The sequence below is a fragment of the Phalacrocorax aristotelis genome, chromosome 1 (assembly GCF_949628215.1).
Source record: "Phalacrocorax aristotelis chromosome 1, bGulAri2.1, whole genome shotgun sequence".
NCBI lineage: Eukaryota > Metazoa > Chordata > Aves > Suliformes > Phalacrocoracidae > Phalacrocorax > Phalacrocorax aristotelis.
This window is the reverse complement of record NC_134276.1, coordinates 96,894,395-96,922,253: the sequence shown is the minus strand read 5'-3', so window position 1 is coordinate 96,922,253 and position 27,859 is coordinate 96,894,395. Positions and strand designations below refer to the sequence as shown.

Sequence of the window (27,859 nt, the reverse complement as noted above, 5' to 3'; positions counted from 1 at the left end):
TAAGAAACAAAACAGTGATGGTTCCACCTGACGGTCTTTTCAGCACTTCTGCGAGAAGGGGAAACTGAGCCAAGAAAGCATCCGAGAAGTCAAGCAATGCGCCATCGCAAATCTCCAGGAATAAAGCAATGCTTAAGGGTCTGGCTTCTGGTAAAATGTGCATTTCTGCCACACTATCATTCCTTCCAAACCGGTTTTTACTAAGTGTCCTGCGTATGCCCTTTGCTCCAGCAACAGGATATCCTTCATTTGTCTGCACAAAGTGCAGATGAGCACTTCTTCATGTTGTTTCCAAGTCGGCTGATGGGAGGGTCAGCAGGGGCCGAAGCAGCTGCACCAAGTAAAGGAAAGGTAACCATGGCAACCCAAGTTATCTGCATCCTCCATGTACTTCCCTCTCCCCACCCTACATCATATCTTTCCCACCCAAACCTCAGGCCGACAGAGGCAGTGACCAGCTGGCAGGATGGGGACTGCGGCAGGGTCTCCCGCACCCAGCGTGTTTTGCCGTGTTTCGGGGCTCGCTGCTGCAGGCTGAGGTCATCAAAAAGAGACCGAAAGCATAGAGGGGTAACTTGCAAAAGGCAGAGCTCTCCACTACTGTAGATGGGGCACTGGATATGCTGCCTTTGCTCCAGAGTTGCAGATTCATTGATGCTGCTCCTGGTTTTGGCTCTGAGCTGTAACCCTTCCACAGCAGCAACAGCTTCTCCGTCTGCGCCCCACATCAAACCCAGCTACAGTTTTGGCCGGACTTTCCTGGGACTTGATAAATGCAACGCCTGCATTGGGACATCCATTTGCAAGAAATTCTTTAAAGAAGAAATAAGGTCAGAAACTCAGCACAGTAATTTTTAAAGCATTCTGCATAGTAACTTGAAAGTTGCCTGTTAGTATTTCCAAGTACTTTAATGAACGACAGCGCAAAGAGTAACTTAGCACCCGTTTGCCATTACAGCGCCTAGTATTTTAATTAATGTCTATAAGCTGCTGCTTGTCTCTTCTCTCTTAAAGGCACACAAACATGATCAGACTTCAGCCCTGAATTATAATTTGAGAGCAGGTTTAAAAGGCACAACTTTCTGCATAGAGAGCGGGTCCGAAACAATTCAAGGCAGTGATGGGGGAAGGGAAGAGGGAAGAGGGAAGGAAGAAATCAGCTTGTTTAGATGTACTGGAAATATTTTATTATGAGCAACTGAGTAAAGGCAAAGAGGGCTTAGCTTTGTACGCTCCCAGAGGACTGTGTTAATTACAAACCTATAAGCATGCTATATAATTTTGTACCAGGTACAACACCACAAATATCCAGAATTTCATGTGCATATTAACTAAGATCAAAATCAATCTAAACGTGCCTGAGGCACGAGGACTTTTGTACATCAGGTTACTTACGCGTTCGAAAATAGACGGGGCTAAATTATTAGTACGCTTTTGGGAGGTTCCTCTAAGAAATTAAAGGCAGAGGCAGACATTGCATCTGCCTCGAAGTCAATGAGACTTATGCTGTCCAAGCGGTCGTCAGACTGATCCAATCAGTTTTAGGCTCAAAAGCAGAGCGTATCTGACGACAGCAGGGAAAACATTGCCAGTGTATTGAGGAGAAAGTTAAAGGCAGTGCTAGGCAGACGAAGGGTTTATTGGGTCTGATATGATTTATAGAGCCATATGCACTTTCTTTTATAGATATAAAAGCCTGGGGGAGAAGAAATTATTATAGTAAAATTGTATTTTTAATGCTATAATGTAAGTAATATAATATTGGACAAATCACCATTTTTATCTTAAACTATCCTATAAAATGTAGCATAGTAAAACCATAATGGTTTGTCTGGGATGGACTTGTAATATTGAACATCCACCCTTCCCTTCCTGCCGCTGCAAAAAGGCAGCTTGTGGCTTCGCTACGCCAGGGCACCCCTTGCCATGGCACACCAGGGATTTCAGCTGTCGGCACTTTGCCCTCTTGGCTTTCTGTCTCCCTCAGCTCGCACCGAGGACGACACCAGGGCATGCAGTAAGTAAGGTGCAGAGGCATAAAGAAGGACCAGGCCAGCAGTGCTGGGTTTCGCCCAGCCCAGCCCGTCCCAGGCTCTGGTCCCAAAAAGAAAGGATGGATTTGCAACCAGTGTGTTCAGCTGGCTGACACAGACCGGTGTGGGTCTGCAGGGGCCATTCGGGGTACAGTTGCCCTACACTTTGTTCTCTGCAGCAGGGCGGCACAGGAGCTGGGTCCTGCCCCATGCCCCAACCTGCTGCGGTCCCTTTGCCACAGGCCTGTGCAGGGTTTTTAAGAACCTGCTGCCTGGTACAAACCAGCTTCTGCGCGTGCAGCTTGTCACAGGTGCACCGTTTCAGTTACTCCTGCTTAGCTGCTGGGGAGGCTGGGGCCGTGCAGCTTCCTTCAGCCCTGCCGAAAATAGCAGTAGCCTTCTGCAGAGACCAACTGCCTCTGGCTGGTGGCCAGCTGCATGCTGCACTGGGGTGCAGGAAAGAGGTGCTACGTGAGCGAAAGCAGGAGGCCCCCATGCTGGCTTTCCTCCAGCAGACAGCAGGAAAGGGGTGCAGGTGTGCAGAGGGTCCAAGCGGGGTCCGGGAGCGTAGAGCCGCAGACATGTGGAAGCACAATGGTTTGCCTCAGGGAGAGGTAGAGGAAGGTAGAGGGGCTTCCTAAACCAGTGACATTTTTCTCTCCTGTGAGCCCGCAGTCAGCTTCCCACAAGCAGTGCCGCACACAAGTAAGTGATAACACACAGTTCTGCTCTGAGCACTTTGGAAAGGGTAACTTTTAAAAATGTTCTCCTGAGCAGCAGTCAGTCAGCTTCAGGCTTTTCTTTGCAAGGGTTAAACTTGTTCTCCCGCTTCATTTCTTGAACAGCCAGGACTTTTTTTTGGCAAGTGGAAGGTTAAATGGGGGAAATTTCAGTGGCACTTGTGCTCTTTGATCCACCCCCGTGTACCTTTTCACATGTTCACAAAGGTGGATGCCACTTGGCACTGCTCTGTGTTAATCCTCATTAGAGCATGCTTCATTAATTCTCCATCATTTCCGGGAGCTGTGACATGCATTCACACTCAGCTAACGAGTAAGAAGATGTGGGTTTTGTTCCCAGAACGGCTGGTGACTCATCTTGTGCTCTAATGTTCTTTACTTCCCTTATCTTTGCCCAACTGTATCCATCTGTAAATGAGAATACTGAAGCCTGCCTACCAACTGTCCTGAGAGCAGACCGCAGCAAAAGTTTTTGTAAAATACTAGATATTCAAAACACTGCGAAACTGAGCTGACCAAAACTATTTGCCGACTTGTGCCAATGCTGGTGATGAGCTTTGGCCAGAAGTAATGGGAAGGAAGTCTGAAAAAGCTGGAATGCTTCAATTTGATGGGGCTTTATATGGCATTTCTTTATTTTTGGTTTTAGGACTTAACTTACTTAATTTTAAAAATAATGTAAAACTCCAAATGGAAGCAAAATTATTTTGGCTGAAACAAAATACTTCATTTCTTCCAGGAAAAAAGAAAAACAAGTCTGATTTTCTTCAATGTTCAGTTCTGGGTTGATCTAAAATCTGTAATCTTTGACTCAGTTATTCACACAGATCTTGCTGAAAGTCTTAATTAAAGCACATTCAGGCCCTTAGCTAAAAGGCTTCATAGGAGGGTGAATTATTGTTACAGCACAACTTGATGATGAATCTTGAAAGTATCTAGCAAGTGTGCCAGGCCAGCGCCACGCTGCCCAGAAATGATGCCAAATACAGAATTGCTGCAGCCCATGCCGGGTTCCCAGGCCCGCATGGCTCTCCCCCAGGAGCTCTGCAGAGGAAATCGCTCCATCCGCATTCAAATTAGCGCTCAGCCCTGGATTTCACTCATCCATGTGCTGCTTGCATGCAGGAGGCGGTGCTTTCCTGGCACCTGCCTGGCATGAGCTCCCCTGAACACACATGCTTGAGCCAAATCACAAGGCACATTTGTGCTTAACTGAAAAAAAAAGAAAGAAAGAAAGAAAGAGAAACCCAGACCATAGCCAACTCTTCCCTGTACGTGCCTGGCACACTGCGTCTGCTTTGCAGATTAGGTACTGGGAGGGGTTGTGATGCACAACAAATCACAGCGAGGCATAGCAATTATTCTCTGCTCTTTAGTCCTAGCTCAATACCAGACCAAAAAAAAAAAACCCCAAAACCAAACAAGGCATTTATTTCCATGTCAGCTGCCTTAATCGTAGGGAAGCTTCAATTTCATATTGGGCAAAATGCCCAAATGACCTAAATGCCTGAACCACCCAACCTGCTCACACAAGGGGCCGGGCTTCTCCACTTCTGGTCGGCCTGCATCTCCATGGCAAATTTTTTGAAGGAGGCACATGGCTAGAGCCAAAAACCAAAGCAGGGCAAGCACCAGCATTTCGGGGAGACTGGCTTTCCCCCACCCTGGCTCACTCAAGAGGGGTTGTGGGGAGGGTGCCGGTCGACCTTGGATCATGGAGGGTGGCTAGGGTCACCAAGTCAGTTATTTGCCTGAAATCAGAGGAAATTAATCGCCCCAAAATTTCTCTGTGCCAATTTCCCAAATGGAAGTCAAAAGGAAATATATGCTTCAACTTCCCGATATGTTAATATCTTTTCATCTAACTCCAGCTAGCTGATCCTGCAGGGAACCTTTTGCCTCTCCTTTTTCACTTCTGAGCTATCAACTTTAATTTATAGTGAGATTAAATTAGAACATGCCTTCTTACGCACTCAGGCAAGGATGTTAGGGCAGGAGGTTGTAGAGGCCGTGAACACATGACACTGGCCAAACCAAAGGTCGGAGTTCAGCCACTTTCCAAAAGCAGGGTACAGACATACTTACAGAACAGGCACCACGCTCCTCAGCTCCAGCATGTGCGATGTGTGTGTGGGCAGGGCTGAGGGGGCTGCTGAAACAAAAAAAAAATCGTCACAGCCTAATTACCCGGCCCATAAGCTCCCCTCCTGTGCCTGTGTAGGGGGAGCAAATCAGTGCAAGATCTCCATGGCTACAGTGGCACCACATGCCCAGGGCCCCCATGGCCCCATCACACCCCAAACTCTGCCACTGCCTGGGGAGGTCACTCATCCCTGGTGCTAAAATACAGCCAGTGATGTCAGGGGTGACCTGTCAACCCCAGCACTGAGTAAGACCACCACCACCTCAAAAAAAATGCCATTTTAGTATTCCCTAATACATTTATTGTCAGGAGGTTTTGTTCTGCAGGGTTTCTTAAAGTGTCAAGTATTCCTTTTCTGGGCCTCTTTTTCCTGGATTAAGGAAATTTAAAACCTCCAGGGATTCCCCATGAACTGAGACCCTGCAGCCCTCTCCTTTCCCTCCCTCTCTCTATGTGGCCCAAAAGACCCTGTTTGGGCATCTTGCCCTCCATCCCATGGCACTGTTTGTGACAAGGACGGTCTAAGTGGGAAGTAAAGACAGACATTTTTTTCCAAAGCACGTTTCCTTGGCTGATGGCTTCAGCCTGCTCGCCTCACCCTGGTGCCTGGGGCCGCTTGGCCTTTACCGCAGGATGGCAGCAAGCCCGTGGGGCTGGGGTGTGGCAGCGCAACCGCGGTGGTGCTGGGCTGCGTGGGTGTCCGTGTGGCTTGTTAACCCGCTCTCCGTGGGGCTCTCGTTTTGGTTTGGCAGGTTTGACACCTGGCTTTCTTCTCATTTAAAGCTGCCCCCCAGCTACCTGCTCAGCTACTCTGGCAACTACACTGATGATGCCAAGAGCTGGCGGCTGGTTGACATCACCCGGCTGACCTCCAAGTACCGGCACGACCAGGCGGACAAGCGTATCTGCACCTCCCTGCTGAAGACGAAGACCTGCAGCCTGGAGCGCGCCCTGCGCCGCACACACCGCTTCCAGAAGTGGCTGCGGGCCAAGCGCCTCACCCCTGACCTGGTCCAGGTCCGTGCCCCACAGCCCCTGTGCCCCACACCTGGAGGGAGGGAGAGGGAGGCCCAGGGGGATGCTGGGTGGTTTAGGCAGGGAAGAAAGGGTCTGAAGGAGACATGGCTGTGACTTGCTGGGTGGCGGGAAAGTTTAGGTGATGGCCAGCCCTCTCCCTCCTGCCCTGGCTGGTGGAGAGGGGGCAGCCCCATGTCCCCCAGCTGAGCCCACCCACTGCAGGGGAGAAGCAAAATGAGACCCCAACAGGAAGAAAAGCACCATGGCCCAGGGCTAACCCCACACAGCCATAGGCAACGCCATGGCACAGCCTGGCCAGAGCTGGGGCTCAGCCCTGGCAAGGAGGGCACCGGTCCTCGCTACTCGTGCAGGCTGAAGCTGAAGGTCTGTGGAAAGCCATTGCGCCCACTGGTTTTGGGCATGAGGATAACAAAGGGCCTTGCACACAAACACGGCGACAGCTTAAGTGGGGATATTTCTCCAGGGGCTTTTTCTAGTTTTCCATCATATTTCAATGTGAGTGGCATGGACGGTCAGAGCCGAAGCCTCAAATCCTCGTCCACCTGCCATCTATAGCAAATGATCTCAGGCACGAAGAAGCACGCTGCCCTTTCTGTCACAGTCCTTGGGGGTCAGAGCCGAAGCCAGGAAAGTCATGCCTGGGGGGTCACCGCCACCAGGCAGCGTGGGCAGGCTCCAGTGGAAAGCCAGCATCTGAGTGCTGCCTTCGTCAAGGGATGCCTTGCACGGGCAGCCAGGGATGGCCACCAGGCACACCAGTGTTTTTTGCATCAGCTGGCTTGCATATGAGAGCAGAAGTCCCCTCCCTAAATGCATGCACATCCCCCCGGCCCATCCAAACAACAGTAAAGCATTGCAATATCCACTGGCAAGGGGCAGGGGCTGGGGTGGAGGCTGGATATACTCTAAACAAAACCCTGAGAGGCAAAGAAGGATTACTCCAGTACTTCTCTCCCCGTTCCGAGAGAGGTGGCTGTGAAAAAGGGGCTTCTCTTTTTTTCTGTAAAGGCAATGGCTTCCTCCTGTCTGCATGCTGCTGCATCTGCTCAGCTTCGCTGAGTGCTAAAGATATGCTGCTTTAGTTTTTCCACTGCTGTTACCCCATGGAGCCACAAGCCTGAGGACAGAGAGCAGGAGACCCCATGCTGCAGCAGCAGCAGCAGGAGCAGTGCCAGGGCTAGTGCCTGAGCTGTTCCGAGACAGGCTCGCCCAAGTCACTGACAGCCCCACATGGCAGGTCACCCTGAAGCCAGCACCCTCCCTCCTGGGAGATGAGGTGCAGGATGACACATGCAGGCAAAGAAAAATTCTTTGGAGCAAAGCTACACTGTACTTTGTCTAGTATCCGCGGGAGAGGGGCTAGGAGAGAGGGCAGATATGCGTCTCTCTCGCTCAGGGCACCCCTCACCTGAGCTTGTGGGCTGCAGGCAGGGACATCTCCTCTCAGGGTGGCAGGCAGCACCTTCCCAGGTACCCACCAGCCATCGCTGTTCCCCAGGGCAGCATTGTAGGGGGCTGCAGGAGGGCAAGGTGAGGTGCCAGGCCCTCTGACATTGCGGGAGTGTCCAAGGGGATTGTGCAAAACTGTGCTGCCCCCACAGCAGTGCTATGTGAAACGGGAGTTGAGAGCTTAAAATTTCCATTTGCTGGGTGAAAAACTAACTGGAGAAATGTAGCTCTGTGGTATCTCAGATCTGCTGCAAAGTTAAGACATTAGCTGAGCCCAAATCCTTCTCCTTAAAAGGCTTTTGATGTTCTATACAGCTTTCCCTACCCTGTCCTCTCTGACACTGAATCCTCGGCTGAGCTGGCTGGGACACACTTACACGCACACACATATGTAGGCACACACACGTACACACACACGCACGCAGCACCACATGGGCGCTCTGGCTGGAGCACCCTGGCTTTGCACCTATCCAGTTTCTCCCAGGCGCTTGAATTTCCCCAGGCAGCAGTGGGAAGCTGAGCTGACCCTGGCTCCAGGGCACCTCTGAAGCGAGGTCTGGGGCCAGCCTGGGGGGACGCAGCCAGGGACAAACTCCCTGGGACATGTCAGCAATCCCTGCAGTTTTTTAGTTGGAGAGGGCACAGGAGGCTAAAGGGAGGCCCAGGTCTCTGCACTCCGGCCTCAGGATTGCTCCACTCCTGTTTTCATGGTTCTTTGGTTCTGTAAATCAAGCAGAGAAACCTAAACCAGGATATAAATCCCTTCTAATAGTATATAGGCTTGAACGCACAGAGGAGCACAGGAATCCAGAGGCCCTGGGGCCTACCCCCACCGCCTCCAAATTTCTGCAGCAATCACTATTTAGATCGGGCCTGTGCCCTGCAAAATGGCTGCTGGTCTCACGGTGGTCTGAATTGAAAAACAGCCTGTGGCAACAACATTTCAGTCATAGAGTGTGTGTGAGTTTATATGTGAGACCCTCCTCAGCCCCCAGCCCTGTTTTGTGGGTCACCACAGGTTACGGGGTGACCCCCCAGGCCATCTGGCCCCACAGAGCCAGGGATCCCCTTCCTCCCTGCCCACCACACCTGCCCTCCTCAGAGCTGAAAGTCGCAATGGCACCTTTGCCTGCACCCCAGCCCAGCACTGCTGCCCCTCTGCGCTCTTGGCTGGGCAAGCGCATGTTGGTAACCCAGCACAAGCTGTCAGAGGGGGGTTTCTTGGAGGTACCATGCATTATTGCAAATGCTTACCTGCAGCACTGCTCTTCTGGCTTTATTTTTGTCCCTTCTCTCTTTTCAGAGGTGTTATCAGCACACTGCTGTTGATGCCTAACATGATGCCCACCCTGTTCCACAAAGCTGCAGTCACCCAGTCATGTCTGTACTCCCCTCCCCGCAGTTTTTCCTATATAGCAGCACCGAGGAAAGCTAATGGGCTCAGGTAATTTTGTCTTATAGAGCAGAGAATTACAACAAACTGTAACGTGCTTGAATCAAAATGACAGACCATGAAGTAATGTTTTTTCACTTTATGCTGCCTGCCCTGCCTGACCCAACTATCAGCCAAGCTGCCTGCCACAGTGACTATTTCACTCGACACAATGAAAATCTTTATTGGATGCAGCGAAGTCTTCAGTGTTAAAATCCAGCCCGCCTCAGAGATAAGCAGGATTTATCTGGGGATCAGCCTGTGCAGTAACCCCAGACACCCGCTGCTTTGCCCAGGAGCTCATCACCTCAAACTGCGCCACGTGCTTTTCTTCTTTTTCTTCTTCGAGGGGAAGAACACAAAAAAAGAGGGTTAGTTTCAGTACAGATTGCCCACTGGGCAAATTTACAGCCCTGCCTACAAAGCACAGCCTGGAAAATGCTGAAGGCAGACAGATGAAAGCAGTACCAAGGTGAAAGGTCAGCGATTTTCAGCCCCTCTCTCTAGGATGTACTGTTTGAAACTATTTACCAGCACCTCAGCTACCTCTCAGCAGGTGTGGCGGCACTGTGGTTATACGCCCAGTATGCATCACTGTGCTCACAGCGCATAGGTAGCAGCTCACTGACCTGGCAGCTGGTCCAGCCTAGGGAAGGATGGGCATTACTGGGCTACCAGAGCCACCTCCCAGACCTGCTGCCTCTTTGACCCTGTATGTTACCGTCAGAGACATGCTTCAGTAAATCTGCTGGCACCAACCACATCCGACCTCCTGCTGGAGAAGGACGATAGCAGCGGTGACTGCCATGGGGATGAGCCTCATAGCTTCACAGGGTGTCCTCAGTTTCCCTCTTTTTGGGGGTGAAGAAAGCAGCAAGAAGCTGCAGGTGCTTTGACACCTATGTCCAAATGTTTCCTCCTGAATCCCACCCCAAATGTGGTTGTTTGCTAAAGCTGCACCCAGGCAGCAGCGTGTGGGGCAGGAGGCAGCTGTGCTCCTGAGCTGTGCTGTCCCCCCTTGGGCTGTCTGAAGAGAAAGCAGATCGAGGAGAAGGTGTCATCCAGAACTTGTCTTTACATCAGAGTGAATTCTGAGTGCATCTGCACGAGATATGTGTACATATGCATACATGGGAGTTTAAAACGCATCACACGCTATGGGTTAGGAAAAAAAAATCAGAGCTGAGTGCGGGTAGGCTTTGCAGGAACTACTTATAACCAGATATAAAAATGTGGGTATTTAATCAAAGTAAGAAGCTTTCCATATCAATCACAAACAATGCACCAGGCTGCCTGTCAGGACTTATTCTTTGGGGTGATAAGAGGCTGCAAAGGACTTAAGATATTCTCAGATAAATCAGTATCTCTGGTGTTCTCCAGAACACAGGGTGTGTTCTTCAAATTTTTTTCCATTGACAGTTTTTGTCTGACATTTTTACAACTCTGGCTCCTTTCTGCAGTAAGGATGTTTCCATCAGTCTGCTAGAAGGGGAAGACCCACTCCACTGAAACACTCGAGCAGGTGCTGAACTTTATGCATTCGAATAGCTCTGCCAAAATCAAAGGGTTCCACTATCCAGCTTTGGTGGATCAGGGCTTCATTAAATCATAGGAAGCTGCACTAATGGTCGATACAAACATGGCAGCACCCAGCCCTGCTTCTCTGCTCCCGCACCGCCACTGGTGTGCCTGAAATAGTTTCTTGGGAAACGAGCAGCCATGACCACTGCATGCAGCACATGTCCATGTCTGTGTTAATAGGATGAACTCTGACCCTGGAAAAAATCCTAATTACAACTTTCATGCATTCTCTGCCACCGTGATTTCTGTTCCTACTGTATAATCTTATGGGTCTCAGCTTTTGCATTGCAAACTCCTGGAGGCAGCAAGGCTTTCTAACTTTAGCTGCAAATATTTGCATACACGCTGAGCTGCAAGAGACTTTCTCCACTGTTTATCTCTTCTTTAACACAGCTCTGTTCTGTTCTTTTTTTTCTCACTTCTCCTCCAAAGGGAAAGTGACAGAGTCAGCCACAACGTGCCTGCAAGTGCTGCAAGACAGAAATCCATAACTGTCCCTTCCCCCCGTTCCTTCTATAGTTTTAGATAATTAGTAGGAAAAATCTTTCCTCGATAAGGCTACACCAGAGGAGAGGAGTATATGAAGACTTGTAACTAAATTGGGTAGCTATATTTTTTACAAATATTTTATTCTCTTGGGAAAATAAATGGTTCTTCAGTTGTTGCAAAACAACACCCCAGTTGGGGTTGGGTTTTTCAGGTAGTTTTGACCAGTTATTGGCATTCAGGGCTTGTTTTGTGCAACCAATAGCCAAGGAGGGAGCGGCTGGGACCTCACTGAGGCTGGCAGAGAGGCAGAGGAGGGGACATGGAAGGTCCGGTCCCCCCTTTCCACCTCCCACCAGGAGAGAGGCACACGCCTTTCCTTGTTTCTTCATTTCTTTGTTGTGGCTGGGTAATTAAGTGGTTTATGCCAAATGAACAGCTCGCACAGGAAGGGCTGAGAGAGACCTACCTCAGAGTTACCAAATGATTTGGGGAGATCCTGAGTCAAATCTTTGCTCTCAGCATGAAGAATGGCAGAGAGCAACATGAGCTCCTGTGCCCTTTCCTCTGAAGCACATCTCCCAGCCATCAAATCAGAAAGAAAACCTGAAAGCGTAAATCTGGCTACCCAGGTCATTTGGAAGAAAATGGCTTAGCAAAAACCTGATTCTCTTCCCCAGCAGAGGCATGGCAGGGCAGCGTTTCTGTGCCACTACGGGCAACTCTCTGTACACCTGTTCTCTTGGCAATTAAGGAAGACTGACTTCAAAACAAAGGTCTTTTTTGACTGCAAAGGTATAAATTTCTATGCCACTTATCCCATCCATAGATTGTTTGTGCAATTTTACGAGCCGGACCTCCGAATCTGAAAGGTGAAACACAGCGATGGTTGACTCCGTTAGCCCAACAGTTCTTTACTTGTTGCTGATATTTACAAAAAAATACTCACAGGCTATTCAAATTTGGTTTTGAGAGTTAACGTGCAAGTTTATCAGAGAGAGAATATATCCTGTGCTTGTACCCACATAGAGTGTTTATTTACACTTTTAAAGCATGTTTACTGACCTTAGCAAATAATTTTTCCAAGAAAGCTGCTCACAGGTTAAGCAAATAGCGAAGCAATCTGAAGACATTATTTAATCAAGGAAGTGACTCACCGGCTTAATGACAGGGAGGCCTCCACCAGCAAGCCGGGATGCCAGGGCTGGAAACTCAGGCAGAGGGAGGAGGCCCACTGGCATGGAGCAGAGCAGTGCCACGCAGTCATGGGGAGAAAAGGGGTTTGCAGCTCTGAGTTGCAAACAGGCATTTTTGGATGGAGCAGGGCTTTTTTTCCTAGGAGGGGTTTGCTGTAGAGGTCGCCCCATGTGCCCATACCTACCAACAGCTGTGCTGCAGGGGGCAGAGGCGCAGGGGGCAGAGCACAGAGCTACCCGTACCCCTGGCATGGGCCAAGCACATTGCAACATCTCAGGCTGAAAAATAAACACATCTGCCATGTTTTGCACTCTCACCAGGGCTTGTCTAGCCCAATGCTGCGCTGCCCGTCCCAGCGTCTCCTGGACAGGATAGTGCGGCGCTACGCTGAGGTGCCAGATGCTGGCAGCATCTACATGGACCACCTCACTGACCGGGACAAACTGCGCCTCCTGTACACGCTGTCAGTGAATTCACATCCCATCTTGTTACAGGTACGTACCACTTCACCCCAGCTTGAAACCCCACCCTGCAGCCCCTTGCAAGTGGACCCTCTCGTGAGGTGTGCACCAGCCCCATAGCTGCAAAGGAGCTATGAAAGTAGAGCTTTGAGCACTGTAAATATATGGGAATGCAGCTTAAAATGATGAGGAAAAATATGCTGAAGAGAAATGGCTTGATTTTAAGTGGGTGCCCAAAACACCTTCACAGCAGAAGGGAGAAGCAACCTTAAACATGAAACTGGATGAGTTCATAACCCTGCCTTGGCAGGGCCTGGGGCGCCAGGGAGACAGACAAGTTATAATGTAAATGGCAGAAAGCTTTGTGTTGGCACGGCTCAGCAGTCATGCGGTTTGGTTTCCACCTGGGATAACTGTGCTGCTAGCATGAACTGCAGTGATGCAGGGAGCACAGCCCAGGTGTCCCCACTGTAGCAAACACCCAGCACTTCTGTCCCTGAGACTGCTAACTCTCTTACAAAACAGCCAGGCAGTTCTTACAAATTAGCAAAAACTGCTTTAGCCCCACCTCACCTCCAAGCTGTGACTTCAGCTATGCTGTGCTCATGAGGGACCCATCAAAGGCTCCATAAAGACACCTAAAATTAGCTCTCCTGGGGCTAAAATTTTCATGAATTTGAAATCTATTATTATCTTGGGCTTTACAGTTAGTCTCCCTCATGAAATAAGTCTTGAAATATTAGGTTCTTCTTCCTTAATTAAAAAAAAAAAGGGGGGGGGGGGGTGGAAGGGCAAAAAAAGAGCAGCATAGCTGTTCCAGGATGGAGCAGCACCTTCCCCAGCTTCTGGGGTGAGGAAGGGTTGTGGGCTGCATTAGAAAGCAAAACATGACACCGGTGCTGCTGCCTGAAGCCAGGTAGGGCACTTGAAAGTCCTCTGGGAGGAAGGGAGGTCCATGGGCAGAGCGCAGCAGCCAGAGGGCAGAGACAATCCCCCCATTCCCGCTTTCCCCGGCAGATCTTCCCCGACGTGGAGGGATGGCCCTTCCCGCGGTACCTGGGCTCCTGCGGGCGGCTGGTGGTCAGCGCCAGCACCCGGCCCCTGCGTGACTTCTATGGTGCAGCCCCCGAGGTGGCCGCCGACCTGGCCCTCCAGCTCCTCACTGTCCTCCGCTCCATGGGCACCAACGACCTCAACTATTTCTTCTACTTCACCCACGTGGACGCTGGCACCTTCGGCGTGTTTAGCAATGGGCATCTGTTCATCCGGGATGCCAGCATGCTGGGGATCATCGACAAGGAGGAAGGTACTCAGCAGGCTCCGTGGCTGCGCATCTGTCGCAGGAGGGCTCAGCGAGGCAGGAGAAACAAGTCTTTCACCTGCTACACTCGTCAAATTGGATGCTTTTTAAGTGTGTTTATCACATTAACTAATAATCATCATTATAACAAAAAAATCCCCCCTTTTGTCATTTTTACATAAAATCAAGGCTTACTATTTACTTTTCACAGGTTACATTGGTCTAATCCTGGAAGCAGAGCTAGTCGAAGACTATTCCTCCAATAATTTAACAATTTCATATTGAATGTTCAAATTTTCAAAAGGCCTTTGCTCAGCTCACACATTCAGCTGAGTACATCTCAAATATTCAGAAGCAGCTGTCAGAGAATTTTCCACTGGGTTTCTTTTTCTTGTCCTAACAGCTATTACTGTTGACTCTAGCTAGATGAGCTGTTGTTGCAATTTAACGACTTTGGGTAACATGGAAAAATTATGGGTTTGGCTATTTGTGGTAGTTTTTGTAGGAACTCCACGTTTTAGCTTAGTATGCCAGTTCTTTTCACTTTTTCTGCTTCAGTTTGACTCGACAGACTCCTCTCCACTTCCTCTTGTCAGGTGGTTCTGCAGAGCTCTGTCGTTCAGAAAAATATGTATATTTCAGGAGTGAGAAAATTGGCCCGTGGACAGCTACAGCAGAGAGTACTTTGTGGTGAAAGATAGCCATATCCTTTACATAGTAACAAAGCCCATGTAAATACGGAGGTACAGACATATGTGATTATCCAAGATTTTGCTACCATGCTTCTAACAACTGGTTTAATTGTGTCTAACAGGGAGCCAGCTGATTGATGGCCAGCAGGAGTATAAAGATATATTTAGCTGTTTGACTGTGGACTGCCAGTCTGCATTTGTGTCCTGTAACTCCATCAGAGAGAAGCACAGCCTCATCATGGTGTGTCAAGAGCTTTTGCCTAAGCTCCTGAAGGGGAAATTCCTGCAACCCGTGCAGGAGAAAATAGACAGCTTCCTGCAGCGCTGCGCTGATGGCCTCGACGATGATCAGGGCATCAACGAGGCAGTTGGAAAGCTGGCAGAACTCCTGAAACCTCTGCGGTCTTGCGATTCCCGGTTCGCCTACCGCTACCCTGACTGCAAATACAGTGACAAATACTGACAGCTTTGGAGAAGGGGTGTCCTGGGAAGGACTGGGACCGTGTCAGTCCCCTGTCAGCATGGGAAGCAGGAAGGAACAAGGGTAGCTGGAAAGAGCTGCACAAAATACGGGTCTTCCTCATCAAGGTGGAGGAGGAGGGAGCAGAGTACACATGGGATTTATTGTTCATCTCCCAGAGATGCATTTGTTACATGGGATGTTAGATGTGATGTAAGGCTTATGGATTATTAACATTATCGTGAGTGATGGGGCTATAGGATTAATAAACCTTATTCATGTGTTTTGGCCTTGGAAGAGTTTTCCATGCCATCCATTAAAAAGAAACTGTCTGAAGGCAGCACACTCAAAACTAGCTAGATAGAGGAACTTTATTACCAAGAAAGTCTGATTGAGATGATATATACATAATGTAGGATGGATGGAAGCATTTAAGAGTTTCCTTGAGGGGATTTTGAAATGACAGATAAACTGAACCACCAGATCAGTTCCATACCATCACCCATCCCAGATCACTTTTATAAAATATTTAAATTTTATCACTTTTATGACACACAGAACAGAAAAATGCCATCAACAGTGGTAAAAAAGCTGAAAGGCCCCATGTCTCTTGAGACTTAATTTCTCTAATCCCCAGATATAATTACTTTCAGTCTTTCCCAAGCTGACAGGCAGTAATTGGAGACTAATAAAGGTTCGTGTTTTAAGACTGGAAAAAAAAAACAACTCTGGGATGTGATTGTCCAGTACATACCTTTACACTTTGGTCTCTAAAGAAAACTGAAGGAACCATTTGCACAAAACCATTTAAATGGGAAAATTGCCTTAAGAGGAGAAACAACACAGGCAGAGGATGAGAGATTAGTTTATCCTGAGCCCAAGGAGGCTTGCTGAAAAGTCAGTGCTCCAGAATAGGTGCTGGGGCACCCCCAAGAGCTGAGGAGGTCTAAGTCCTGACCAGCAAGAGGTACAGCCATCCTCATCCGTTTTCATTTCCAAGGAGGAATAATTAAGATAGCCCCCAAAGGAGTGACTCAGGCACCTAAAATTTTTTGTGGTGGACTCTTACTTCACAGCAGCGGCCAGCTCAGGGCTAGGTGCAGGTGCCTCATTTAGTGAGGGAAGGTTGCAAAAGTTGCAGTTGCAAAACACAACTTTTTCACCCAGCACCTGTCAGTCCCCATCCTGTGCGCTCCCTGTGGGGTATCAGAAGACCACACCAAACCTTCCCTGATGTCTATGGGACTGTCAGATCTCACCTGGGTTTGAGGCTTTCTCCTGGGATCCAGGTGTGTGGGAGTCACCAAGTAAATTTGATTGAGCTGAGTCAAAAACTAGACTTTCTGGATCCCCCGTAAATATTTTCGTCACGGAAACAGTCTTCCTTTAGTCATGGTTCAAAAAAGAAATTGGTAACAGCATAAAAGCAGAAAAAGATGTGAGGGCATTTGCATTGCTAATCATTGTACAGAGTTACTGGGAGAAAGTCAAGATTTTGTGCTGGCTGTGGAGGGGCTCTCTGTGTGCAGAGCACCCAGCCTGGGCTTAAAGTCAGGTGTTGCAGGCAGATTAGGCATCCAAAACCACACACAGGTCTAACACTGGGAAAATCTGACCCAGGACATTTATTTTATCTTTCCTCCTGGCATAAGTATCAAGTGCACCTTTCACCTCTCAAGAAGTAGAAACACTGAAAATAATTTGTAGGTAAATTTAGCTCCAGGCCCAGATGGTCCGACAGCAAAAATGTTTAAAAATACAGCCTAAGCTACGGCTTCAGTCCTCTTTCTTGATTTCAGTCTATTTCTACATCATGGCTCTCTTCCAGTAAGAAAAACATGTCCTTTGCTGAGATCCATCAGGCTGACTAACAATCTGTTTTCAACAGTTTTTTCTTGAATCTGTCTGCATCTCCGATCTCTCGGTCTGTGATTTTACCTGATAGCTGGGCGTTAGCCCTGGGCCCCTTACCCTCCAGCAGTCCTCCCCTCATGGCGCTGGATATTGGCCGCCTCGTGCTGGGCAGGAGGAGCTCTCGCTTCTCCACCCCTCTCACCAGGGTCAGCAGTGAAGTGCTGCCTGCCCTGGGATGAGAGCTGCCGGCATCCTGTCAGTGCTGGATGGCAGCGTTCTTCATGCAGCCGTAACTAAAAATGCACACCACAAGGTGCCCAAAAAGCACTAAGATGAAGAACTGGCCTGGTCTGCCCATGCCCCAGCAGAAACTATTTCCAAGCTGTGGTGTGCAGAGATGTCTTCACAGTTGCTCCAGTCCTCGCAGGCTCAGGGTGGCCTCTCTTACAGAGCTTTCTGGTTTACCAGTGTCTTGACTTGCATTGAAAGGAGAAGCAGCCCTTTCAACAGGGCTCCACACTGGGTTCGTTCCTCTCCCATGTGTCCTAGGCATTTTTATTTTCACCATGCACATTTTTCTTTTGGAAATGGGCTGTTCATCTGCTGTGTGGCTCAGTGTAAAAGGTCTCCTGGGCAGTAGAGCATCTCTCTGCTATTAAACTAGCCCAGGGAAATGCAGAGGGGATGCATGTGCTCAGCACCATAGAGAACAGCAGGAGCAAGCCCAGATCTCTCAGGTCCAATCCAGCATTGAGTGAAAGCACTAAGAGGTGTCACACATGCTTTGGCTGGACCCCAATAACTCGTGATCTTAAAATACTGGGTTTAAGAAACAAAAGAGTTGTGGTCTTACTTTGCTGCTTGGACTCAGTTGGAAAGACTGCAGCAAAAGTCTTGAGACATGTGGCATCTATTTTTGCACAGCTTGATTCAAAGTTGGTGAAGCTAAGAGGAGTCTCCCTACCGCTTTCAAACTTAGATACAAAATTAAATAAAAAAAAAAAACCATGAGTAAAAATAACAGAATCATGGATTTAAAAATTATTAAAGAGCTGGGAGCTGTGTTCACCACCAGCTTCTCTTCAGACATCGATTACAAAGGCCAGGCTCATGTAAGACTCTGACTAATAGGCCAGCCATAAAATCAGTCCATGGCTCAAAGAACAATAATTTTCCTAAACTAAATCTCATTTCCCTATATTTCCCTGGCGTTTTTTTTTTTTCATTGCCAACTTTTTCTCTTAATATTTTCCTTTTTCTTGGCAGTCAAGCCCTGGAACCAGTGCCCACCCTGTCTGCCAGCTCCAGTCAAGCCTTGAAATGCTAGTAGGCCAAGCTCCAAAAGGATGTGAAATTAATTTATAAATGGCAATTATTTTAAACCTAATCCTTCCCAAAAGAACTCTCGAGCAATTTTTTCCTCTCTGCCTTCAAGTTATTTCTGACAGTGGCTTTGTATGAGCCTCTGCAAACTGTTCCTGGTAACAGCTTAAAATGTTTCTGCAGCAGGACAAGGATGGCAGGAGAAGTCTTCCACCAGTCTCACAGTCTGCCTCAGTGCTTCCTTCAGTTGCGGGTAGTTTGTAGCTGCCTTTATGTCCAACTGTTTATTGGGTGTCTCTCTTACTGCCCCATATCCCACATATTTTTAAAGTTTTCATGTCAAGAGATTTTTAAAACTGTATGTTCTGCCATATATTGTCTAGTTGTATATTTTAACACTGTCATTTCTCAGGGGATGGCGACTGCATATGGGTGGCCCATAGCAAGCAACTGTCGCAGTTTCACCCAGCGTAGTTCACTGCTTTTCTACATATTATCCTCAGTCAGCACCTTCACAGGTGTCCGTGGTGCTCGTGCCGCTGCCCCCTGTCCCACACAGCCCCTTGGAAAGGAGAAGCAGCCAATGGTGGCATTAAATTGTATTTTTCATGCTCTCCTCCCACCAAAGAGAGAGCCTCCTGGCAGAGTTGGCTGAAACACATCCTCATCACAGAAAGTGGAAAATTGGTAAAAACTGCTTCCCCTCCACGGGCAATATATCTGGTGCTATTCACTCTGCACCCTCGTCTTCATTCAGCCACCCTCTTACTAAGATGTGGCTGATGCACAGGGGAAACAGCACGGACGGAGAGAGCCTCTGAAGTGGCCTCATGCTCCCAAACGCCACAGGTACATCTGTGCCCCTTGAGTGTGGGCTGTTCTGACACCTCCTGACCAGCACCCTTGGCCGGGACGCTGGCTGTTGCTGGGAAAACCCACATAGGTATCTGAAGTCAAGGTATCTGGTAACACTCACAGCACCCCAAAGGCTTTTAGGAGAGGGCACTTCTGTTATGGCTGGTCCTGGGGGGGTTGAAGGTCCAGGTTTCCCACTCCATAGCTTTTCTGGGTGATACTTTCTTGCCTCACTTTGCACCTCTTCTCCCACCCCACTCCCAGCTTCCCACACCAGGCTGTCCAGAAAACATCACAGCATTTTGGAGAACCTGGAATCAGCGTTCAACAACTCCTGTCCATGGGAGCAGCCAGACAAGCACATTTCTTGCAAGCATCTTTCCAGCAAGCTCAGCCAACAACAGTTGTTTGCAGGTGCTTTTTATTTGCCTTCTGGTTTTCTGAGACTTTAGGATGCACTTGGGTCCCATTTGCCAATTACTCTCTGCAGCCAGGTGCTCTAGATACTTTATTGCTAGTTCTGCCTAAGTGAAACCTCAGCTTCTCCCATTATCACATGAATCTGGAAAGTAGAGCTTTAACAAAAATATTGAATATCATGAGATATTATAAAATCACAAAAGCCAGCACCATGGTATTCTGAATTGGTTCACCAAGATGCATTAATTTGATTAATAGGTGAGTCTACCTTCTACTTTTTCCTATGTTTCTCTAATTCAGTGCTGAAAGGAGCTTGGTAACCATCCTGAAATTAAAAACAAATAAACATGATTTTCAGGGAAAGGAAAATTAAATGTAAACAGCTACTCATGGCAAGTCCATTGGAAGGCTGGGGGAGGCGTGCACAGTTTCTTTCTTATGGATTAGAAAAAATGCCCAAACTGATCTGCTGTCCTCCACACGGGGACAGTCTCAGCCAGAGGGTGTTGGTGGGTTTTTAGCCCTGCTTCTCAAGGAAGACTTGAACAACTGACAAAAGACCCCCAAGGAAAGGTGAGCAAGACCCAGAGGTCCAGAAAAAGTGAAGAGAGAGGAAAAGACAGATGGAAAGCTAGGGAGGGACACCTGATAAAGATCTTCAAGCAATGAAAAAAAGCAAGAGGGATGGGAATAACCTGTTCTGCACTTCAGTGGTGGACAGGACTGTGAGCTTCTGTGGTAATGGGCTAGATGGGCTGCAGTAAGAACAGCATAGAAATGGATATAGGAGCTGCAGGGTCTCCACAATTGGAACACTTGAAACAAGAGCAACGTGGCTTCAAGTTGAAGCTTCAACTGAACTGGGCAGGAGGCTGGCCCAAGGCTGCTGGAGATCCTTCCCTGTAGAAGGGGTGGACATGGAGGTGGCCAGACCCCTTCGCCTCAGTCATCTCTATCATGTGTGATGAGCTGTCAGCCCTTAAAGCTGGGGTCTACACACCTCGCATGGAGGCAAGACCTCCTAAAAGAGGAGAAGCTAGAGGCGACTGTTTGGTGGCTGACCCCAGAGAAGAAAATAGTGGGGTTACCCATCTGTGCATAAACCACCACAAGGGATGGGGCAGCAGCCGTAAGCCAATTTTCTCACTGAAAAGAAAAAGAAACACTGTGTTTCTGGCATAGTTTTACTTGCTGGATTTTACATTTTTGCTCTCCTGGAGCAACAAGAGGAAGTTTCCATTTCTCCACTAGTCTCCAGTTGGAGTTGAAGGATGCTGCCTGCCCTGTGAAATAGCCCCCACTGCTGCTGGCACTCCTCACTCCTGCCCCAACACCCATCAAAATTCCACCACTGAGTTTGTCACCTCTCCCTGTGAGCAGGCTGGGATGGGGCTGGCTACAGAACCCACAGCCCTCTCCTAACCTTCGAGGGGAACAATCAGGCAAACGTTTCCTCAACAGGAAAAGGACAATGAGCTCCTGCGAGAGCCAGAGGTCATTCTTCACCTCTACTAGCTGCCCACGTACCACCTCTCGAAGTCCAAGCCCCTCACCTCTTTAAGGATCAGCTGCAACATAGAGAATAAACAATAGTTAGTCTAAAGCAAACTTTTCAGGTGTTTGACAGAACAAGAATACACCAGCCTCTTCCCTGGGGACATGGAGTTTTAAGAGAACAAGTTTGTCAGGTTTTACAATTCTATAGTACTACTCAGCAAGGATGTATATAGCTACAATCCTTGCCTTACACAGTTCATTTGCTACATTGCATGTAAAGATAGCTTTTTAGACTAACACCCACAGAAGTGTCATGTAAGGTTCAGCGTATTATGTGTTTTAAGAGGACCTTGTCAGTCATACTGGATTTTTTTTTCCTTTCAAAATTTAAACATTCAGTTGCATAAACGCTTGTCAAATTCATTCCTCTAGTGATGTCTCAAAATAGTGGGTTTTTTTCTTCCTCTGAAAAAATAATCAAGTCACTAGGAAAAAGCGGAGACTTTTCACAAGGATGAAAACCTCCCTCTGTTCATATTATTGGTACAGGGACAGCAAGAGAAGTTCCCCTTTGGGTTTTCACTCCGCTCTGGCTGGAGCAGTTGTAAACATTTACTAATTTTTTTTTCCCACCACCTCAAGCTGGAGAAAAGAAAGTGCCCTTACATGTTTGCACTATTTCTACTAGTAAAACAAAGCAGGGATTTATGTACAGTTCAGGTACTGCCAAAGGGCAGGAGAAAGGCACTGGAAGAATGCTGCTGCTGGGGGGAAGTGCTGCGATTAAACATCTCTTTTCCTAACCAGGGCACTTGCCACCATTTCAGATGTCCCTGAAGGCAGTCACTGCATCACTACTGGTGTTTGAAAATGGAATCCCTTCAAGCAAGTGGGCAAGGGATGGGAACAGTTGTCCAGGTTTCAGGAAACAAATTATTTGCCCTTTCCCATTTCCACTTGTGGTGCTGCTTGCCCTGCCTGTCGCCCCTCTGGAGAGGGGGACCCCACCAGGTGCCTTTGCCACACGAAGCCTGTGCCAGATTAGACCTCCCACATGCCAAAGGACGGCAGCAGCTGCCTGATGAACAAGTGATGAGCAAGTGATGTCTGGTGCTCATGTGCTTTCCATCTACTGGCTGTATTGTCTGGGGACAAATCTTGACAGGGGTTTCTCTTTGTGCCTACAAGAGTGTGAAAGAAAAAAAGCTGTGTAGGAAGCTTCAACTTGTGTTGAATTCTGTGAGCAAAATGGCAAGAAAATCTAACAAACAGCCATTGAGTTGCTTTGTCAACACACTTTGAGAAAGGCTCTCCAAAGTTAGGCTGTTGGACTTTTTTTTCCAACAGTAGTGTTGGGGTTACCGACTGAGCAAGTGTTTCACCTAACGAGTGTGAAGGTCTGGCCGCAGGGAGAACAGGGATGGCTAAGCAGTGCTGAACTTTATGGTTGCACACCCCTAGGTAGGAGCCAAGCAGAGCTTTCTAAAAATACAGCTTTTGCATGACTGAAGGATTGTATATACAGCAATATAAAGTTACTGGGGAAGACAGGCAGAAAAGAGTAGCTTCTGAATGGAGGACATGAGTATGAATATGACCTTGAAGTTCCACCAAAAATATATAGATTTATATTTACCAAAAAAAAAGTCTAACCCCTCAGCACTGGCAAATCAAGGGTGAAGTATAAAGGGCCAAAAGCCATGGAAACAACCAGGACTTTTCTAACTGACCCAGAGTCTTCAAAAGACTGTCATCCCCAGGGATGTCTGTATTCATGGGATTTTATGAGAAGGGTTGTTCTTAAATTTGACAGAAACATAGACTGAACTAAAGGACAGAGGACTTTCAGTACTACAGAGGCAAAAATTAAGAATTACTGGAAAATCTGTGACTACAAAGTCTTTCTTTTCCCTGCTGCAGACTCGGATCTGTGAGCACACCCATTCCTGCTCTGAGACACTGGCCAGCTTCTTCTAGAGCACGTAGGGGCAAAGGCCCTAGACACAGCCCCCTAAATCACCTCCTGCTGCCAGACAAGGATGGAGGGATGCTACATGGCAGACGAGTGAACTCATCCAGAGGGCGGTTTGTTGAGGCTGGGTTTGCAGGTTGCAAGGGCAGCTGTGAGCTGCTTCACGACTTAAGTTTTTAAGCCATATATGGAGCCCAACAGGAAAGCCTGATCTTCTGTGATGTCTGCCCAAGTTTTTCTTGAAGAGCCCTGCCGCAGTGGGATCTGTTTAAAGGCACCACATTAGAAGCTCAGAGTAAATGTGTACCGACAATAAATAAAAAAATAAATACACATGTACCCCAGGTGGCTATACAGCAGCGCAACGGACGGATTAAAAGCAAACAGCCAGCCTTCAAAAAGTAGAACTCAGATGCAGAAATTAGGCAAATTAGATGCAAGACTACTATAAGACAGCCCCAGAAGAGAAATCCAAGGAAATACTTGCTAACAGCATGGAGGCTGACAATAAACCCTTTCTCAAACACATCAGAAGTGGAAACCCTGCCAGAAGAGCTGCTGTGGCCAGCACAGAATCTCAGTGCAAGGAGGCCCAAGGAACAAAGAAATCAGTATTTTGCAATGATATTCACAGGCAGTCCCTCAAAGAAGAAATAGTAGTAGCTTAAGTGAATCTGTTAAGAGTGAAATCAGGTAAAACCCACTGCATTTATCCCCATTTATGAGGGTAAGGAGCCTGTACAGAGGGCAGGGTGGGAGGCCATGCACCCTGCCTTGGCTAGAACCTTGCTGCTGCTCCTTGGGAAAGCTGGCAAATAATGGGTCTGATGAAAATATTACCCAGAGGGTGGGAGTGAGGAACCCTTCTCAGTTCTTCACTGCCAAGTCAGGGGACATATGGGGTGAGTACAACCCTGTTCAAGGCAGATGCTTATCATCGGGAGAAAACAATGAGCAGAGCAGCAGTTGGGGCAGGGGCTCTGGGGTGCTTAGCCTGCCAAGGGAGCATGGAAAGAGTTGGGTTTTGGTGCAGCATGGAGGAAAATGAGACAACCATATGGGCACAGGCATGGGAGGATTTTCCCAGGGGGAGGTCAACCCTGCAAGGTGGTGTGAGCCTGAAGAGAGGTGACTGCGGAGGAACTTCCCACTCCAGGTATTAGAGGGCAGTGGGAGGACACAACAGGAGAAGGATCTCTCTTCGCCTTGTTTCTTACATTCCTCCCCAAATGCAGCACTGGAGATTTGACCTGATGTGTTAGCTCAAGTGAATTTCAAAGGTCACAGGAATAGCCAGGAGTGAGGGCTGGGGCTCCTGAGGTGACATCCCAGCTTGTGGTCAGGCGCCCTCCTTCCGATGACCAAGGAAACATCTTGGAAACTCAGTGGAAAGGAGTCTTTAGCTTTGCAGGGTGCATAAAATTAAAGATGTGAAGAATTTAACAATATTTATGAATAAATCTATTGCAACATAGCTACTACTGACTCACTGTCGTCTCAAGAAAACACCTTAATTTTCCACTGATAAGTCCCTTTGGAGGAAAAAAAAACACACACACACAAAAAAACCAAAAACAAAAAACCAAACACAACCCAACTTGAAGGAAATAAGCTTATCCTGATGCAGAGGAACCATCTTAACATCAGTGTTGTGAGTGGGAGGGAGAGCGTTCTGCATAATGGCACATGGGAGCTTTGAGATCCCAGACCTATTAAAACATTTGTTTGCCAACCTAGCCACTTTTTGTGCCTGGAATTGTTCATTCAGAACAAACCATCACCATAATCAAAAGCAAGTCATCAGGCAAAAGTATACCCGGTTTAATTTCAGAGGGCAGGAACCCTCGAGAGACTCTCTATTTCAACGTCCGAAAGGGCTTTCAGTGGCTGTATGTGGATTTATACAAGTTTCTCTCTGATAGATTCAAAATGGTCCAAGAGAGTTGACCTGATGTTTGTTTGCTTTTTAGGGTTTGGAAATCTTGGGTTTGGACAACTTGCCTTCCTCCCAGGCAAAGCCTGGGAAGGAGAGAAGGAGGGAAGCTCGGGAGCCTGTCCCTCCTCAAGTATCCTTATGTCCTCCTCGGATTTTTTGAGAGATTAACTACCATGATTGTGCCCTCTTGATATCTCATCCAAAACAGCTTGTCTGTGGCTATAAGGCTGCTTTTTCTTCTAACCATCCTCACTTCCTTACATTTGCTGAGGTCCAGTCATTTCTACAGGAGGACTGCAGAGACCCCAGCCTCCTTGCTAAGGGGCAATTACTCATTCCAGAAATAGAGAACTTTGTGTTTTCTGAACTGAAATGAAAGAGGACTTTGGTGAGCACCAGGTAGTGGTCCCCCAGCTCTGCCCTGAGACAAGCAGATGGGGAGGAGGACCCCTTTCCCTGCCCTGAGATGAAGTGTAACCATCACCCTATTTGCTCACAGTGGATGTCCCCAGTGCCACCGGCCCTTGATGCCAGGTCACTGCTCTTCCCCGGAGCCAGGCTGCAGAGGAGCTCTGCACAGGCACCGCAGAGATCTGGACTGCTTTGGCAGCTTGAAAGAGGGAAAACAAACTGTTTCCTAGAAGTCACCACTGCCAGAGAAGCACCAGGGGAAAAACTTCCTCTGGGTGTGTGCCCAAGGAGACAAAAGTGGATTGGGAAGAGAAGAATTAGGGAAAGGTCATTATCACCCAAGCCACCAGGTCCTTCAATTCGAATTTAACTAAGGGAGCATGGTCTGGCCACATCATTGAAAATGTTAAAAGAAAAACACCCCCGTTTTCTCCTTTCTCTTTAACGTTTCCCACCTTCCCTATGCTTTCTCCTCTCATATGATTTTTTTTCTGACCCCCTTTGTCAGGTACTTTCTGCTCAGTGGTGGTTTTTATGACCCTGACATGGCACCCCCCAGGCAGGGCAGAGAACCTCGTGGTGCAAGGTGCTGTGCTTCTGTCAGTGCCGCCCCACGTCAGGTGAGATAAACACTGATTGGGGGAACTTGCCATCCAAACAGATACAGCAAATACATTACAGGAGGCAGAAACTGCAAAAAATGCAAACGCAGCCCAACTCTTTCTAGTCATTACCTATTAATTGGATCACAATTTCCTTCCACTACTGACCTGATAACCACTGCAGACCTCAGGGGAAAGGATATAATAAAATAATGTCCCCTCCAGCAATGATCCTGTCCCACAGTCCCTTCCGAAGCCCCCTGGAAGCAGGAGGTGCCCCTGCCTGCTGAGCTCAGAGTCCATTGCAACACAACAGTGGCACATCATTAAATTGACACCACACATCACAACCATACCTTCAGGCATTTCCTAGCATCGGCATTTCATTTGCCATATGAAATCACCTAAAACCAAGCCAAGACTCAGGGGAGCAGGTCAGGAGTACACAGAGATGATCAGCAAGAGGAGCGAGACACTCTGTGATATGGGAAGGACATCCTGGGTGGAGGAGTGCAGTGCAAGGGGGCTTGAAGCTCAGCCCGGCATGGGCAGGCAGCAGCCTCCCGTGGGGGAAGATGTGCAGGCTGTAGCAGAGAGGGGGAAATGTGACTGGGCACATGTGTCTTCAAAAACCATACAGCTCCGGCTGAAGAAGTGAGGATGAAGCGAATAGATTTTCAGGTCAATATCATGGGGTGGGTAAAGGATGGAGGCAGGGGAGGGAAAGATGTGACCTGTACAGCAGGGAAGCAACTACTTTAGTCAGAGCATTTGAGCATGGCAAGAGGCAAGCCCAAGCAAACCAAAGAAAAAAATCAGAGTCATTCAAGTTAAACATTTAAATCAGCATTTCAATAATGGAGACTAAGGTGGAGGAGCACTGAAGGGACATTAAGCCTTCACAATTTTAAAACCTTTAAGACACTTAATGCTTTCTCAGACAGACCAAGCAAATGAGTCAACTTGCAACAAGACAAAAAAATGCCTACTTTAAGAAGAACTACTTTTCTTGTATCCCAGTGGATTTGTCGTTGTTAGTGACTGGCACAGACCTACGTATAGTATTGAGCTAATCTCTTTATCATATCCTCTGGCTTGGAAGTTTCTCCTAATGCCAGCCTGCTCCTCAAACCCAAATTCTTGCTCCCCTTTGAGCACTAAATACACTGAGAGAAGGTGATGAGCATGGTTGAGACACAAAGAGCATGTCAATGCATAGAAAGGCTACATTAAGGATGATTGGCAGGGACAGCATGGAGAAAAATGTGAAGGGAAGGTGATGTGTATTTTGAGGAGAGATGAGCACAACCACTGAAAAGCACCATAATTAGGACATAAAGCATACAAGACATTGCAGAAGCAAAAAAATTTGCCAGAAGAGAGACAAAGAGGGTTTCTCCTATGGCAGATTGATAGCTTGCCAAAGTAAGCAGATGAAGAAGGTGGTGCAAAAAAAGAGAGAACAGTGAGCAGCTCTCCCTGTCTGTAAGATTTTCTTCTGTGTTTTCAAGTTTTTGAAAGCAGACATACCACCCAGCTTCTGGAAAATGAGAAGAAATGCACTTTGCTTCTTCCCAGCCACAAACCCCCAAGTTTCTTACCTTGTAAACCCACTGCTGCCCTGTATCCATTGCCCATGCAACACGTGAGCTCCCTGGGGATTTGCTCTGAACGCAGAAATGCTCAACGTGGGTAATCACTGGCAAGGAGGAAAGGAAAGAGTGAAGCAAAGGCACCCACTCCTCTATCCTCCCTCCAGGTGCCAAAATCCACCAGCACAAACCTCATCCCTTCCTAAGACTCTCAGCAGAACTCAAGTGTTTTCCCTCATGGGTCTGCACGTTCCTCCTTTGCCTGGCAGTGCCCGCCAGATCGGCGTGAAGGGGAACCCAGGTGGTGCAGCCTGGCTGGTGGTGACCAGCAAGGGGAGAAGCTGCCAAGCTGCCCCAGCACTGTCCTTCGGCAGCCAGCACCTCT

General features: G+C 48.1%; 1 protein-coding gene across 1 annotated transcript; it reads left to right on the top strand.

Moving 5' to 3' along the window:
* The first annotated feature begins 440 nt into the window (after positions 1 to 440).
* DIPK2B (divergent protein kinase domain 2B) lies at positions 441 to 15,309 on the top strand. The gene is made up of 5 exons (XM_075098556.1): positions 441 to 830; positions 5,669 to 5,933; positions 12,420 to 12,593; positions 13,578 to 13,866; positions 14,675 to 15,309. The coding sequence occupies exons 1-5, from the start codon at positions 607 to 609 to the stop codon at positions 15,013 to 15,015; spliced, it is 1,293 nt and encodes a 430-aa protein (XP_074954657.1). The 5' UTR covers positions 441 to 606; the 3' UTR covers positions 15,016 to 15,309.
* Positions 15,310 to 27,859: the final 12,550 nt, after the last annotated feature.

What these genes read in the sequence shown, in the direction of transcription:
- DIPK2B (XM_075098556.1), top strand. Translation starts at nt 607, where the DNA reads ATGGGGCACTGGATATGCTGCCTTTGCTCCAGAGTTGCAGATTCATTG. An exon ending in TTCTTTAAAGAAGAAATAAG is followed by an intron (nt 831 to 5,668) that starts GTCAGAAACTCA and finishes TTGGTTTGGCAG; the next exon opens with GTTTGACACCTGGCTTTCTT. An exon ending in CACATCCCATCTTGTTACAG is followed by an intron (nt 12,594 to 13,577) that starts GTACGTACCACT and finishes TTTCCCCGGCAG; the next exon opens with ATCTTCCCCGACGTGGAGGG.